This window comes from Poecilia latipinna, unplaced genomic scaffold, assembly GCF_001443285.1.
Source record: "Poecilia latipinna isolate Pla-1442-1.1 unplaced genomic scaffold, P_latipinna-1.0 Scaffold1553, whole genome shotgun sequence".
Classification (NCBI taxonomy): Eukaryota; Metazoa; Chordata; class Actinopteri; order Cyprinodontiformes; family Poeciliidae; genus Poecilia; species Poecilia latipinna.
Window position 1 is genome coordinate 100274 of NW_015114169.1, and position 16603 is coordinate 116876.

Here is a 16603-nt window from a genome sequence, read left to right on the forward strand (position 1 = left end):
TTCTTGTACAGTTTTGGTTTAATTGCTGCTCTAAATATGTTGTTTTATTCACCAAACTGCTTTTTTTTAAACTCTGTATTCAAATTCAAATTCAGAAAAACTTTATTGATCGCGAAGGGAAATTAAAAATTGATGTAACTCATTAATTCAAAGTCAAAGTATGTTCCTTTCTGCAATTAATCAGTTATTAATTGTTTAACAATTATTTCAATAATCGATTAATCACAATTAATCAAATTAATTGTTTCAGTCCTAGTGACAGAATAAAAAAAATTCTATCCATCTCTTCAATTGATCATATTGGACAAGGATTATGTCACCACCTCCGTCTATTTCTAATCATAAGGGCAGGCAGAGGCTTAAAGAGAGGCGGCAAAAGCAAATGAGGTGGATAAGCAGCGCTTGCCAACGACAGATGGTGTTGTCCAAGGTGTGTTGCTGTGCAACATCATCTCTGCTGTCCAAATATTGAGCTGTTATCATGTCGTAGTTGTGCCCAACAGCCTTCAGTCAGAAGGCTGCGTGACTGACTGCTACTGGAGCTCCTTCCTGCTCACAGCATCACCATCCATAACGACTCTCTGAAGATAATTAGATGATATGAGTTGGGACAGCATTTAATTTCCCCTCTGAGATAAATAAAGCCTTTTTGAAATGAGTTTGAATTGACTTGAATAATTTTGCTCAGAAAAGGACACAAAGTTTTGAAAACAGCTTCTAAAAAATCTTTGTGTTCAGCCTTCTGTGCTCTAATCTGTGGCAGCACTGACTGACCTTGAAACTACATTTCAAAGAACGGTCAAAGGTTTTAGTCTTTAAATGTGCAAAGAGACTCGTATACCATGGTTCTCTTAGCCTACAACTGAAGTCGGCTTTACGATAATACCCTGATTTGTTTCGGTCCGTAACTACAGATTACGTTGAGGATAAACATCACATGTCACATGACGAAATGTAAAAAAAAATCTCAGGGTGTATGAATACTTCTGCGTGGCGCTGTGGCTGCACACCCTCGTACTTCACATGGGAGGCTCTGTATCTGGGTTCTTTTTGTGATTATTAAGAGCTAATCTCCCCACTAATGCCTGGATTTTTCTCTTCATGACTGCTTGAGCTCAGGCGTCTCAGTTTACGTCCAGAACCCAGATCTGAGCGAGAGCGTTCGAGCCCTGTGATCTCTGCGCGAGCACTGCAATAAAAAAAAAAAAAAAAAAAAAAAAAAAAAAAAAAAAAAAAAAACACGCCAGAAATTCATCCTCGCCAGCGCCTGACATGATCACAATCGACATCTCGTGAAAGGACTTATGTTGTGCGCGCGCCTCGGACCACCCAGACACTCACACATATGAGGTCACAGCGCGAAGATTTCCCTTCGAGTCAAAGTCACGCTCTTGTTTCTTTTGCTTTCCCATCCTCTCGATGGCGTGACGTCAGGTTGTTTGGCACGCGGTCACTTTGTTGTCGCCTGACGATAGATATCGTCTGCGTCTGTTTCAGAGATTCCAGGACATCGAGGAAAACCACATTCTCCACATGAAGGAGATCATCCGCTCGTACTTGCAGTCTGTGGAGGAAACGCACGTTCAGATCGGAGAGGTGAGTGTGTGTCTCTGACGTCGCCAGTGTGTTGATCCGGAGCGCTGCTCGCCGAGCGATCCTCCGTCATCTGTCACCTGGTTCAGTAATTGAGCTGAAAACCAGGAAATTATCCATTTGATCAAGGCTGATCAAGTCTTCACTTTCTGACTGTTAAAGTCTTGTAGGTTCAGCTGGAAAGGTTTTCAAACATCACTCACAGAGCGCCATTAATCAGTATTTAATGCTTTCTAGGTTGTTTCTTTTTATTATTTATTCAGCAATTTGACTTAATGGTCAAGATTTACTGCATTCTGCTGGCATGTTTTTATTAGTTTCCAGCGGCTCTATTTTTATGGCCTGTAGAGGGCGATGTCGCACCATCAAATAAAATCCCTCACCGCCTCACACCTGGCCTGTCGATGTCTAAAGATGTAATCGACTCTGAACTCTGAACATATATTTTCACCACAACACAGGAAGAAACACAAAAGAAGAAGAAAGAGTACCACCTTTTTAAAGATTTTTTAAAATTATCTTATTAGGTTATTGAGATTTGCTTTCTGTAATGAAAGTATGCCTTTTTTTAAGTTTTTTTTATTTTATTTAGACAAATTCACTTTTTTGCTGTGTTGTTTTTGTGAAGCTCTGACGCAGCATCTTTTGATTTTGGTCTAAAAACTATAAAAGTTTCTACGTTTTTTTCTGATTTCTGTCCAAGAAATTCTAATGAAATTGCATATTTTCTTCTGACTTGACTAATTAAAACCCTTCCAGTGATTATTTTTTTCATGTGTGTGTCTGGATATCTAATCCTAAATTGTTCTGTATATTTTAACTGGACAATTTCCAGAAAACCAAACTAAAACAACAGATTACCACCTCAATATCCAGTACTTTAATGTGTTTATTCTTTTTACCTCTTACCAAAAAAATGTGCCTGCTCTTACGTTTTGCATGTTTTTAAAATAAAACTTTTAAGTGTCAATCTTATTGGGTGAAGGATGTCTCCTACAGGAACAGTTTGCATCGTTGTGGTGAAATCATCGAGTTTGTGGGAGTGAAAAAAAGAAAGATCAGTTTTGGAAACATGTTTGATGTCGACTTTTTCTTTTTTAATTGACTCTTATTCATCTCATTTATATCTTTGAGTGTATCTTAGGGATGTCACATTTAAAATCTCTGTTATCTTTAACGTAGAAATGAAATTTTAACATTGGAAATAGACATTTACCTTGTCTTCATGATGCTGCTGTACATTTTGGGGAAAAGTTTTCCCATAAAAATCATCATAAACACAGAAGAAGCTCATTTTGCCTCACGATCCTGCAGCAGGTAGAACTTTTAGCATCAGTGTGGAGAAGTTTTAAATTCCTCGTCAGGAAAATTACTTCAGTTCTCTTCAGGTTTCAGGCTTGAGATTTGTTCCTGCTATTTTAAACCTCCAACGCAGTCGAGGCCTTTGCCTCCACTGGACTCTTTTCTTGTTCAGCAATTGCAGATTGGCTCCTTTGTTTTGCATCATGGACATCACAAATACTCCAATCTGGGCCAGAGCAGATTGGCCCTGATAATCACTCCTCCACCTCCATGCTTCAAAGTTGATAATGAAGAGTTTGTGCAGACGTGCTTTGCTTGGTTTCACCAATTATGAAGCTTTTTGATGGTCAAACAGCTCTTAGTGTCATCTGTTAAAAGAGCTTTGCTTTACAAGTTTTGTGGCCTTTTTGGAGAGATTTTTAGTAGCGTAGGCTGTGTTTTTGAGAAATTAGACATTTTCCTATGCAAACCAAAACAATGGATACTTGTTTTGGTTAGCATTTTCTAAACACATCTTGTATCATTTGACATGCTGTTGTAGACCTGAAGTGTTTTAGATGTTAGTTTATATATTTTTTTTACCATTCCTCTGAACCAGGGGTCTGCAACCTGCAACTCTGGAGCCTCAAGAGGCTCTTTAAACCTTACACTTAATAACTTTGGCTAAAACTGATAAAGAATCAACTAATATATATATAATTAAAAAATAAATTATATATATATATAATTTTTTTTTCATGGAATAAATATATTGAATATCAACAGCATGCAATGCAATAAAATACCTGCAATGTTTCTGTAGATCTAACTTTGCAGGTTGGAAACATTGCATCATTTTCCACACCCAATATAATAAAAAAATCATTCTTTTCTTTCTTATTTTCTTAAAATAAAAGTAAAATTGTGGTTCTTTTAATAATTGCAACAAATTTGCAACAGTAGATATTCATCAACAATTATGCGTTTTCTCCTTTCAAAATGTTACGTAACATTTGCGGCTGTGAAAGAGCCGAAGGACAGAAAGGGCTCTTTGGACTGTAAAGCTTGCAGGTTTCTGCTCTGAACTCTCCACAACGTCGCTTTATGCTAAACCTGCTGAGACGTTCGCTGCTCTGCTGTGAACACCAGCAACGGTGCTAGAAGATATTAGTTTTTTTTCCCCCTCTTTCAAAGTGTTTTTGATCTAGTTTCTTGTTCAAATATAAGTACACTTAAAATAAGGCAGAACTAACTTACAAGTAACTTTTTAGCAAGATACAGGAGCTTATTTTAAGTTTTTTAAAAATCCCTTAAAATTGGTTAAAAAAAAAAGGTACTTGTTCCACTTATAACATGGGAAAAAGATCTTGTTATAAGTGAAATAATTTGCCAGTGGAACTAGTACTTAAACCAATTTTGAAGAATTGTTTGCTTAAAGAAGAAGCTCTTATATCTTGCTAAAAAAAAAAAAAAAAAAAACTACCCAAAAGTTAGTTTTGTCTTTATTTCAAGTGTACTAAGATATTTGCAATGGAAACTGGACCAAAAATACTTCATAAAGTTTTATTTTTGCTGTTAACTGACCATAAAATGCTCACTTTTCCAAGGATTTTGCTGATGTTTGTCCCACCTATCAGCAGCGTCTGGCTGCTATTTTGCTTTTCAACCAACAAAAACAGAACCGGTAGTGGCAGCATCATGCAGTTGCTTTTTCCTTTCAATTCCGAGTTTTTAAACCATGTAGCCGTTTCTAGTGTGACATAAAAAGCTCCTGGCTCGGTCTAACTTTAGTGGGGAAAAGGAGACCGACTCCCCACTAAAAGGGAAACGGCTCAGTCTGTTGTTTTTGCTTGTGTTTACTCAAATATCCTCCATTAGTCAGCTTTAACGCTAAGCTACTTTGCGTTGCTAAGCTGTCATCGACAAGTGATTGCCGTTGTTTAACCAAACCAAAGCAACCGTGGCATCTTATCAGCTATCTTTAAAGAGGCTGCAGAGAGCATCGGCTCTGAGCGACCAGTGACAGACAGATGAGTGAGAAGAAAGAGGAAGAACTGCACCTTTTTAAAAGTGGTGAGAAGCACGCTGCGTAGAGAGGCAGTGAGAGTTAAACCGGCTCGCTGTGTGGAGAGGCAGGTGCGTCTGTCGCTGTGCGTGCTGAGTTTGTTTTTGTAAGTGAGCGTTTGTGTGTGAGCGAGGGCGCCTTCGGGGCAGACGCATGTTTTGTAGCATGTGGGCGAAAGTCTCAGTGGAGAGATGAGGACCCTTTTTTTTTTTGTTTGTTTGTTTGTGTTGACATATGAGCGTGTGTGTGTGTGTGTGTGTGTGTGTCTATATGAGATGAGCAGGGCAAGACACCTTGATGACATTAGCGACCACCATCACGCCAGCAGCACCTGACGGATTGCGTGTGCGCTTCCTCGCCACGGCAACCTTCTTACCACCAACACCCTCCCCCTCATCCTCTGCTGCTAGGCAGGGCATAGATGGCTAATGCACTCTACCTCACCACTGGGGGCCCAGAAGGGTAGGGGGAGGCTGGGGCAGGCACATATATATAGACACACACACACACATACACACGTGTGTGAATCCGTCTTGCTTTGATGGTGGAGTCACTCGCTGTAGCACTCGGGAGTATCACGCACATCTAAATAGTTTGTGGAGATGCAACAGTCAGCCCCTCGTCTTTATCTTCATGCCTATGCGTCGCTCGCACTTCCCCCTTCACCAAACTCAAAAGGTGCACATGCAAACAAGCGCTAACCTTTGTGTGATACTGCCCAGAGGGTAACCATGGCAGTAACAAAGACATCCTCCGACACCCTGGTCTAACTGTAAGAGTCAGTAGGGCTGCGCATGCTAAAGAAGCGTCAGCTTAAAGTGTTGCAAATATTGAAAGTTGGAGCAGCATCAAGTGTGCGTTTGGTAAAACTGTGAGAGGATCACTAAAACTGATGAGGAACTGTTTGTTATAAACGGTTCTTCATAAGTATAGTTTATATTCAATGCATTGATCCAGTGAATACAGTTGTAATGCAATGCAATCAATAAGAAAAGTCTCTAGATGAGTTTCATCTTTTCAGTTTCAGTTTCATAATACACATTTTTCTCTTTGGATTTGAACTTTCATTAGAGCTAAAAAAAAATCTCCGCAGGTTTTTCTGACTGTTGTTGCCAAACTCTGTTAGCATCACAGAAATATTACCAGTTTTATTGGAAAAAAAATAGGAATAATAACCCCGTTTTGTACCCTGCCTTTTCTATTTTGGCACATCCTGATTTCATTAGAGTCACGCAAACAGTTCTGCACCTACACACTTAATCCACTGTGTATTAGCATATTTAGCTAACGAGATAATAATCTGAAAACTGCTAAATTCTCACGCTGAATTAAACTGAAATGTTTAGGACAAAGGACCTCTGAGTGACCTCCTGCTGCTAGATGTTATTTAATGAAGACTCAAAACGGCATTCCCTTACTGCAGACTGAAAAGAAAATTCATCTAAATCATCGGTGGTCCAACTGGAAACAAACCTCTCTGCTGAAGGGAGGCGTGACCGGTGCAACTCGCCCCATGTCAGGCGGCTTGTTTTAGTAGCTTAAAATAAAGTGCATTAAAGTATCAACCTTCCCGACCTCTCGGATCTTCTGGTTCTAGTCGACTCTGCATCACCAGCACCAGAACCAAACATGGAGAAGCAGAGTTCAGTTTCTATCCTCCACTAATCTGGAAGAAGCTTCCAGAAAACTGTGAAGATGCTGTTCCCTTAAATCGAGGCTAAAAACTCACATGTTTATTTTGAATCTTGGTATAAAATAACTAAAACCTTGATTAATATATTTGATCTATATTTGCTTTATCATATTGGCAAAATATAATGTTTGTTTCTGGTTTTAAATGGTCACTGTTCTGGAGTGGTTTCCAAACATTTTCTGGGTCCCCCCTATGGATTAAAAATATCTGTCTGATTGAACGACGTGTGTGTGCGTACGTGCGTGCGTGTGTGGTGGAGGATTCTTAGATATTCCCTTTCTATAACTTTTTTAGGGGAAAAAATGAATGTACGTAGCTGGACATAGACAAGAACATCGGTAGCCTACAGGCTACTTGTTAAACTTAAGCTGCTGTATTGATATTAGCTAGTCATCTTTGAGCTAACATTACCTGCATCCAACAGCTTTACTCAACCCAGTCAGTTAGTTTGGAGGGAAAAACTGTGAAAAGTTCTTTGCGTTTTGCTGGTTTGCTGCCGTGATTCTAACACAAACCTACGTAGCTCCGCACAGCAGCAGCAGGTCTCCTTCACAGGTGGAAACCCAGCGCTCATGTTGTGTTTAAAGGCGGCTCGGAAAAACAGGTTACCACAGGTTAACAGCGGATTAGACAGTTTTAACTGCTGATAAAAGTGACAGAGGACACAAATATGGGAAGTGTGGAAGCCTCTACTGTATCAAATTGACAGAGGAATAACAGAGAGTTGGCCATTCTAAGGTAAAAACCCTTAGTGTTTGGTTTTTTTTTCAGCCAGACAGCTTCCCGCACCCCCCGCCCCCGCAATGGTACGGGGCACCCCCTAGGGGGCGCGCCCCACAGTTTGGGAACCTCTGCTGTACTGTGTCTTTTTGGTGTAGAGCACTTTGAACCTCGTTGTTGCTGAAATGTCCTGTGCAAATAAACTTGACTGTTTTTTTTTTTTTTTTTTTGCCATCATTGAGGTTCTCAGAGTCACATAATGTCCTTTCTGGACCAGTTTCCCATCTCATGCTTGTCCTTTCCTCCCTCTGTTAGGTGCACAATGAATTTGTGAGGAACATCGAGAACACTTCGGAGGAGAGTTTAATACAAAAACTGTCTGAGAGCAAAGGAACAGGCAAGGAGAGGCCAGGTAAGGCAGGACGCTGTTTGTCAAGACACTGAAAGCAGGATGACCACATATCCTTAAAAAGTCTTAAATTCATGTATCTGAAATTAAGGCCTTAAAATGTCTTAAATTCATTTTAAAAAATGTAAGTTGGCCTTAAACACATTATTGACTGGTCTTAAACGTTGTTGTGACAGGATAATTTAATTTTGGATAGTCTATGTTTTTTGCTTGTTGTATTTTTTCTTGCAGGTTTTTTCTGTCAGGCGCAATTTTTGAGTTGCACGGAAACGTCTTCACTTCCTTTTTTCGACTTCGTACGTGTTGAGGCTATCGCTAACTAGCTGCTAATATACTTTTGCTAGGTATCTGGTTAGCTTCTTGGCATCCATCGTTGAGTTAAGTGCAAATGTATTCTTGGTTGGCTCTTTTTTATTTGGTTTGTTTTGTACATTTCCGTCGTGGCGCACGTTTCCGATTTCATTCACTAATCGTCTCAACAAAAAGTCTTGAATTTGAGTTGGTGGAACCTGTGGAAACCCTGGAGCGTCGATACGGTTCTGAGCAGGGCTGATCCTTTCCCTGATGGGAGGGGTAGCATGGAGAGGGGCAATTAGACGTTAGAGCAGGCCATCAGAGGCAATCATAGTAATCTGCTGTAAAGGAAGGCCGGCTCGGCATTCCAGTAAGCATGTGACACGCTCGCAGATTAAGCAGGCATAACCAACTTTTCTGGGAGGTCAGAGCTCGACAATGACTCTTGTGTAAACTTTGCCGTGCCACAATAATCAAGGGAATACTTGTCAGTTTTCTTTGGCATTGCACAGTCACTTCCCACTCCGTCTCACACACACACAGAAATCCGACTGAATCCACTCGGTAACCGTAAACTATTTCACCTCTACTGAGGCCTATTCTTTGCCGTTTGGCGTCTCTGAACTGGTGCCCCGTTCTGGACATAACCTCACCAGTCCCTCTTCCTCGGGCTCCTGTTACGTCAGGTCACAAGCACAGAGGCCTCACCTATGCCGTGGTTGTGTGTACACAAACGGTGACCCTCGTGTCCAAACACTTGGTCCAACAAGCGGCGGGGCCCTCATTTGTTTGGACAGCGGATTTAATTGAGGTTGAAAAAATCGGTCTGGAAATTCCTCCCCGTATCAAGCTGTTCATTAGGGATTGCACAGCAGCTCCGGTTCTGTCAGGAGAAATAAACCACCCTGTCCGATGATGAAATAGCTGAACGGATGGCCGGTCCGGGGCCTTTTCAAAGAAAGAAAGAGAGAGAGAGAGAGAAAGAGGGGTTGAATAAACTTTCTATTGCAGAAACAATCCTAAAGTGACACGCTGCGAGGCGGAGTGGAGGGGGGCACTTTAGGGGGTCGGACTGTTCAACGATATCCAGCTGAGCTGTCAACTGGCAGTGGGCCAGACACGCAAACTCGTCCCCGCCCCGCCCTTCTCTCCTGCTCCCTGTGCCATGTGAAGCATATGCAATTTAAAAAACCATCTTCCACTCATGCGTGACTTGCCTGCCGCCCTCGCAGAGCAGCAAGAAAAGGAGCCATCTTCCCCTGTATAAACACTGTTGCCTGTCTGTTTGGAGAAGCTTAAACAGTTCCTAATGTCTGTCCAGGTTTGGGTAATATCCACGTGTGGCTGTTTGGACTTCGCTTGCAGCGCGTGTGTGCGTGCGTAAATATAGTCGGATGGAAAAAGGAGTCGCTTCTCCACCCGGTTCTGACTTCTATTTTCCAGTCATTCTCGCGCCTCTGGTATCCCATTTGGTATCTTTGTGAAGACACGCGATGTCATACGTTAAAGAGACAACCAAAAAACATTCCTTTTTTTTATCCTTTTTATAGCCAAAGAGTGCTTTTGGGTGCATAATCTGATCCACATTTCAGGCGGAAGGGAAAACCAAGAGTCTGGCCGTTCATGAAAAATTGCCAAAACGAACATTGTTGTTGTTTTTTATACTTTTTGTCTTCTGTGTGGACAAAGATGGCGGTGGCAGCGTCATTCTGTGATGGTATGTGGAAGAAAGTCTGGTCAGACGAGATCAAGGTTAACTGTTTTAGTCTGACATCCAAAACACGGCTGTTGAATGCTTAAGATTGCCGATGACATCACATCCCCACAGTGGAAAACGCGGTGGTAGTGGCATTATGCTGTGGGCATTGGGTCTGTCATGAAAATAAATTTGGTAGTCAAAGAAAATTGTCTTAGTAATTATTGCAATTATCGATAATACTGTTGTTGTGAGACTATTTTCAAGTAACATATTGACAATGGCACGAGAGAGCAACGGGAAGATATTTAAAAACATCCAAAAATAATAAGACAGAGATGCTGCACAGAGCTAGTTCCGACTTTCTGGGGCGGACGTTCATGTTCCAGCAGGATTCCCAGCTACCAGATCAGAATATTTAAATAGATTCTCCAGTCGTTCTCTCTAAACCCACTAACGCCAAAAGGCCTCATAAAAGTTAAAGAAACAACCTTATTTTTCTGGATAATTACAGCAAAGTTGTTGAATGATTCTTCAAACCGTTGTGGCGGTCGGTACCCCGCCGCCGCCACCGTGCATTTTGCCAGGGCTGAAGTGGGCCTGACATTGCACGGCAGCGTAGATCGGTCATCGGTGTACTTTATCCACTTCACTTGGCGTGATGCGGGCCTCTCGTGACTCGCTGCCTCCCTGCGCTTCACTCAGCCCCGCGCGCGCCAGACAATGCGTCAATCCCGCTCGCTACCAGCATCCTCCGGGGAGGGCACATGGGCCCTCTGCCGCCGTGTACGTTTTGAGTTAAAATATCATTAGCTTTGTTGTTTTCAGGTCAAGGCATGTTAGTGTATCAGAAAAACCGCCAGAGGGGTCCTGCCCCGTCTTCCTCTCTTTCTTCTTCTCTCCGTCTCTCTCTCTCTCTTTCTCCCTCTCCCTGTGTCACCCCCTCCTGCTCATCATGCTGTTTCTCCTCTCAGGAGTTGTAAAGCGTGCAGCGTATTTGTGTCTGTCTGGCTCGGTCGCAGACGAACCGTCCTCTGGATTTTGCCCGATTGTCGCGTATCCGCATCGCCTGTCCTCCTGCCTCCAGTTTTTCCTGTTTGTGAAAACTGTGAGCCTCTGTGAGCCTGAGCCCTTTGAAAAGCCTCGGTAAATCTGTCTGGAGTGACAGATGAAGCGTGACGATGGAGGGGCAGCACCTCGGGGGCGAACGTGCATTATTGATGAGCAATAAGTCAAGTGTGAATCGAGTTGTTTTTGGCAGTTTTCTCACCAGCTGATTGATGTATCCAAGTAAGCAAAAGAGTGTTTTTTTTTTTTTTGTTTGTTTTGCAAAATTAAATCCATGGCTGGTTATGCGACATCATAGCTATTAGCTAGAAGAGATTTTAAGACATGTCCGCGTGCTGCTGGTTATACAGTACTAAAGCATTCATACAGTCATACTCCTAGAAACTGTTTACATTTTTTCTCATATTACGAGAACAAACTAGTGTATTTTATTGGGATTTTATATTGTGTTTCGAAAAACACAAAGGTCTGTGTAATTGTGAACGGAAAGGCAAATGATACACCGTGTTGTGTTTCTTTTTTTTTTTTTCAAATAGTTTTCTGCTTCTTACAAATAAAAAAATTTAAAAAATGAAATGTGCAAAAAGTTTTCATCCCTCCTGTGACAAGGTCTCTGCACATCCTTCATAAATTTTAAATTCATGTATCTTAAAATAAGGTATTAAGATGTCTTATATTCAGGACATACAGGACTTGTGTTTTGTCATATTTAATCTAGCATATTCATGTATGTAGTTTTTTTTTTTTTTGTATGTTTTGGACTTTTCTGTCAGGAAATATCTGAGCCGCACCCAGACGTCTTCATTGTGTTTTCTGACTCCAGGTTGTTGGGGCTAGCACTAACTAGCTGATGGTATATTAGCAGCTACATTACTAGTTAGTAGCAGATGAAACACCCTTTGCTAGTTGGCTAGCTAGCTAGAAAAAAGCTAGCTAGCCATGTTATCAGCTAATTACCAGTAATGCTAGCTGTTTTTAGCATGTGTAAGTACAAATTTATTGCCAGTTGGCTGGGCGACATTCAGTTTTGCCACTATCTGCCTTCCAACCTATATTAGCTTAGGTGCATTCTGTATAAAATAAAAACTTAAGTTTGGCTCTATGGCGGTTTAGAGAGCACAAAGCTGTTGTCAAGAGCCAAACAGGCCCACAGGTTTTCTAATGCTTGATGGTAATACAACAGGATCCCCCAACCATATTTACAGATTTGGTTGGTCTTGTATTTCATTCAAGGTGGCATTGCTAAGATCTAACAAAGTTTTAAATTTGACTTGCAGTTTTCAGGTTTTTCAGATTTAGATTCAAACTTTTTACCCACTTATTTGGCAAAACAGTACAACTTTAGTCAGGTTGAATGGAGAGAGTCTATAAACGTCCATTTACAAGTTTTGTCTCCAGTTTTCAATTAGTTTTAGGTTTAGGACTTTGACTAGGCCATTCTAGAATATCAAGTTGTAAGTTAGACTGTTCCATGTTAGACCTGGCTGTATTTCTGAGATTGTTGTTTTGCTAGAAGATGAACATCCGTCCCAGTCTCCAAGTCTTTTGCAGCCAGTCATCAGCCTGTCAAATCAAATTTGCCTATCAAAAGTTTTCCATGTATTTGTATTCAGCCCTCTTTACTCTGATACCCCTAAATAAAATCCGGTGAATTCAGTTTCATTTAAATGTCAATGGAGTGTATCTCATCCATTGTGAATGCAACTTGTTCCGCAAAGCAGCACATGGTTATTTATTTAGACTTTGGGGTTCTGCACAGGGCGCAGCTTAAGGTGAAAAAGGGCTTTCCATAAGCCACAGTAGCTGATTTATCCATGCAGCTTTGAACACTTTGTCTACATGTAATCTTGTGCCTGTATTTTTTATTTTTTTTGGTTTGTTTGTTTTTTGTCTCGTCGTAATAGTATTAAGCTTGTGTGTCCCAGCGCGGGGTACATTTAGTTCCCCGCTTAGCGTCTGTCTGCTGCGAATGCCGAAGCCGCTTCCTGCATTTCAGATTCATTTCTAATTGCGTGGACTTCCAGGTGGCGGCGGCGGGGGGTGGCTGGGTGGGCGGGCGAGGGAGGGAGGCTGTGTGTATCTCTCCGAGGAAGACTATATGGAGTTGTGTCGTGCATCGTGTCAACCGGAGGCACTGTCACGTCTCTGCGAGGGCCACCAGACGCACAGTTGACTCTTACTATTGACCCTGTCTGCCCTGTGGGATCAGCCCGGCTCTGTTTGTGTACACATCCTGCATGGCACGCCAGGCTCCATGTTGTGTGTCTGCGCTGTGTGTGTGTGCGTGTGTGTTTGTGTGATCATTGCGTGATGCACATTCATAGCAGCCACAGTTGTGGGCCATTGACCCTTCCTGTGCCAAATGAACCTAAATCATTTTGTTTTTTGTCTCATTAGGACCCATCGAATTTGAGGAATGCAACACGGCCATCGCAACAGAAGGTAGAGCTCCACCTGAACGTTTAACATGAAATATAGCAAGTTAATCGAAAACGGTTTCAGACGTGAGGTTTTTGTTTTGCTGTTAAGGTGCCAAACCCAGAAAGAGGAAAACGTTTGGCATTCCCGGCCGCAGGAAAGACAAGGACACGGACTCGACGTGAGTTTGGGCTTCAGTTCCCAGCACAGTTTGACCGGTTTTATTCCTTCTCTCTTTATGTCTTTTTTTTTTTTACATCAACTTTGCCGTGTTTTTGTCTTTCAGTGAATCGACAGAAGTCGACCCTGCTGTGAGTATAAAGTTTATTAAAACAGACATTAGCTGCATGCTTGATCTTCTTGAGTTTCCCTTGGATCTGTTTCATGTCGGCGCGGTCGGTTATTTTGATGTCAGGCTGCAGGAGGCGGAGCAGACCATTGTTCTTTTCCTCCTGCCATGTGTTACGCCGCACTTCCCAGCCTCTCTGCCCCTCCCTCCTCTGTCGCTTCCCTCCTGTTTGTTTTGTACATTTGCTCATTCATTCATCCATTTCTCTCTGTTTGTGCACGCAGAACACTGCCAACGGTGCTCCCCCAGGATATTATGGCTCCATAGACATCCAGAACGCTGTAAGCAAGCTAATGACCCCACACCTCTGCCGTCTCCGTTACGCAGCGTAAATCTATACGCCGATGACATTTTCAAGTACATTTCCAAAAATAGAAAATGACAACAAAATCATATCCCTGCGAATGTAAAACATAAAGTATTTAGACGCCATTTAGAAGTACTTAATATGGAAGTGATTAAAATTCTATTCTTAAGATTTTGATGCTTATTTTTTATTTTTAATTTTTTGTTGCTTCAGTTATTCTGTCTGTAGACGAATCCAGAACTACTCCTTCAGAAGTTTTAAATTGTCACATAAATACTCCTCTGTATTACTTAATTCAATGTTTTTTATGTGTATACATTTTTATTTCCTTATTTGCAATTGTAGGTTGTTTATAGAAAGTTAAGGTTTCATATTATCTTAACAGTTTTGAAGAAATCACGATCGAATGCTTAAAAATGATTCCTCGTTTGGAGACTTTGAAGAGGAAAAGCATATTGCTCAAAATTCTGATTTAAAAAAATGAATAATAATTTTAATGAAAATATTAGGTAAAATTTGGAATTGAAGACATTGTATAAATAATTCAAACTATTCCATCTTCAAGAATTTTCTATTTCTGATATTATTCTGGCAATAGTATATAAAGTTACAATTTTAATATAGTTTTGAAAGATTTTGACATTTTTATTTGTAGGGACTAATTAGAGAAAAAATGTAATAGTTTATATTTTAAAATATTTTACATGAGCAACACATTTAATTATAAAGAAGTTGGGGCTATATGTTTAACCCTTTACTTGACTGAAAAGTCTGTCTAAAGTAAAATGCAACAGTTTTATAGACATGGTCCAACTTTTCTACTTTAGTTTGTCACAAGAATATTCCAGACCTTTCAGGATGCATCAGTGTACAGAAATAAAGTTTTGTACAGAATAATAATTATTTAGAAACTTTCTTGTTTAGCTAAAGTTTCTAAATAATTATCCTCAATAATTATTATCTGGACATTACGCTTCTATGACTACTTTGTGAAATCAAATTGTCAAAAATGCTTAAAAATAGTTTTCAAAAGTTTGTTAAAATTTTGCACTAGCAGAAGAGAAGAAATTAGTTTTTGCTTTCAACTTTCAAGCTACGTTTTTGAGTGCAGAGTTTTAAACCAAAATGTTTAAAGTTTTAGGACATCAGAACAGCTCAGACAATCTATATATATATATATTTTATTTATTTATTTATTTTTTCTCTTCATTAGGATTTGAAATTTCTGGGATATTGAAAAAGTCCTCACTTTGGAAGAGTTTGTTGGTTCTTTGTTTAGTGCATAAATACAAAGTTTCTCAAATAAGACTATTTGCTTTAAAGCATTTAGCAAAAACCTAAATACATTTTCTGATTATTTATCCAGTGCATTATGATCTCTCCAGACATTCAACACTTATTATTTAATTATATAAAAGTTTTTTTTATTTATTTAAAGCCTTTGGTTCTTATTTTTTATTAATTAATTTTTCTTTTTATAGAATGTGCCTCAAGTTGACGCCGAAGGATTCTGCATCAGACCAGAAGTGAACGAAAACGATATCCTTTATTTTCACACTTCCTTCTGTCGTGCTTGTTTAGCGTTTTTTTTTTTCTTTTCCCATTTTCTTTAACTCTTCTCCTCACATCCCAAAGACAACTCCTTCTACTCGTCCAGCGACTCGGAGGACGAGGACGAGCCCAGGAAGTTCCACGTGCAGATCAAGCCCGTCCAGCCCAACAACGGCACGCATCAGAACCGGGCCAACATCGACGAGCTCAAAGCCTCCATCGGAAACATCATCCTGTCGCCCTCCACCTCGGTAGGGGTAACATTTCGCGCGAGCGTGCCGTCTGCACACCAACCTGTTGATCCCGCTGCTGCAGCAGAAGTTCACTCTGCCTGTGTGACACTAGAGGGCAACAGGGGAACACCTAAAATCAGAGCCAGAGCACGGGAACAGACCGAAGCGCTCAGTTTGTCTAATGCATTTTGTGTAGATTATATGCCATATATAATTCAGCCAACATCTTCCACTAAATCTCCTGTAAACTCTTGGTCCATGTTTTGTTTTTACTTTGACTCTTCATCGGCTTTGTTTTTATTTTCTTTTACTCCTGCGGACTCGGGTTCCGTTTCACTGCTGATGTCGTCGCCCCTCCGACCTCACGCTCGCAGAGCTTCACTCGGATCTGCTTTCACGGCCGTGGCGGACCCCCTCGTCCGGCTCCTCGTCCTCTCTCCCTTCACTTGGCCTGCGAATGACTCTCTAACGAAAGTAGCTGCAGTCGTTAAAGTTTAAAGCCACTACCGCTTTGTGTGCAAACACCGCATCCTCTGTGTTTGTTTGCCTGCATATGTGTGTGTTGTTGTTGTTGTTGTTGTGTTAGAGTGGGCAAGTCTTGTGAAGGAGCCCTGGTGTGTTTTACTAGCGGTGCTCACCGACTGATCGCTTAAATGAAAGTTATGGCATCTTCATCTGCTCTTCAGCCTCTTTCCCTCCTCGCCGTTTGAAGTTTCTTCAGCGTCTCTTTGTTTGCTTTCTGTCTACACCCACTTGCTTGCGACAGGACTCTGCTGCGGTTTTGCAAAAACTTAACGGGGATCAGTTTTTTCTCCTAGAGATGCCGAGACCATCCCAAGTTTTTTTTTTTTTTTTTTTTTTGGGGCTTTGTTTTTTATATTTTTTTTTTTTTTTTTCAACGGGGTTTATTTTTTTTACAAAAAAAA

The 16603-nt window shown here is 40.9% G+C and overlaps 1 protein-coding gene across 12 annotated transcripts in view; it reads left to right on the forward strand.

Moving 5' to 3' along the window:
* fcho2 (FCH and mu domain containing endocytic adaptor 2) overlaps positions 1 to 16603 on the forward strand; it is a 58482-nt gene that overhangs the window by 19344 nt on the left and 22535 nt on the right. For all 12 annotated transcript variants that reach the window (XM_015058588.1, XM_015058587.1, XM_015058591.1 and 9 more), the window contains 8 exons: positions 1498 to 1596; positions 7668 to 7764; positions 13217 to 13261; positions 13349 to 13418; positions 13524 to 13548; positions 13811 to 13867; positions 15375 to 15432; positions 15520 to 15695. In XM_015058588.1, the coding sequence (XP_014914074.1) occupies positions 1498 to 1596; positions 7668 to 7764; positions 13217 to 13261; positions 13349 to 13418; positions 13524 to 13548; positions 13811 to 13867; positions 15375 to 15432; positions 15520 to 15695 (627 nt within the window). The remainder of the gene's footprint in view (positions 1 to 1497; positions 1597 to 7667; positions 7765 to 13216; positions 13262 to 13348; positions 13419 to 13523; positions 13549 to 13810; positions 13868 to 15374; positions 15433 to 15519; positions 15696 to 16603) is intronic.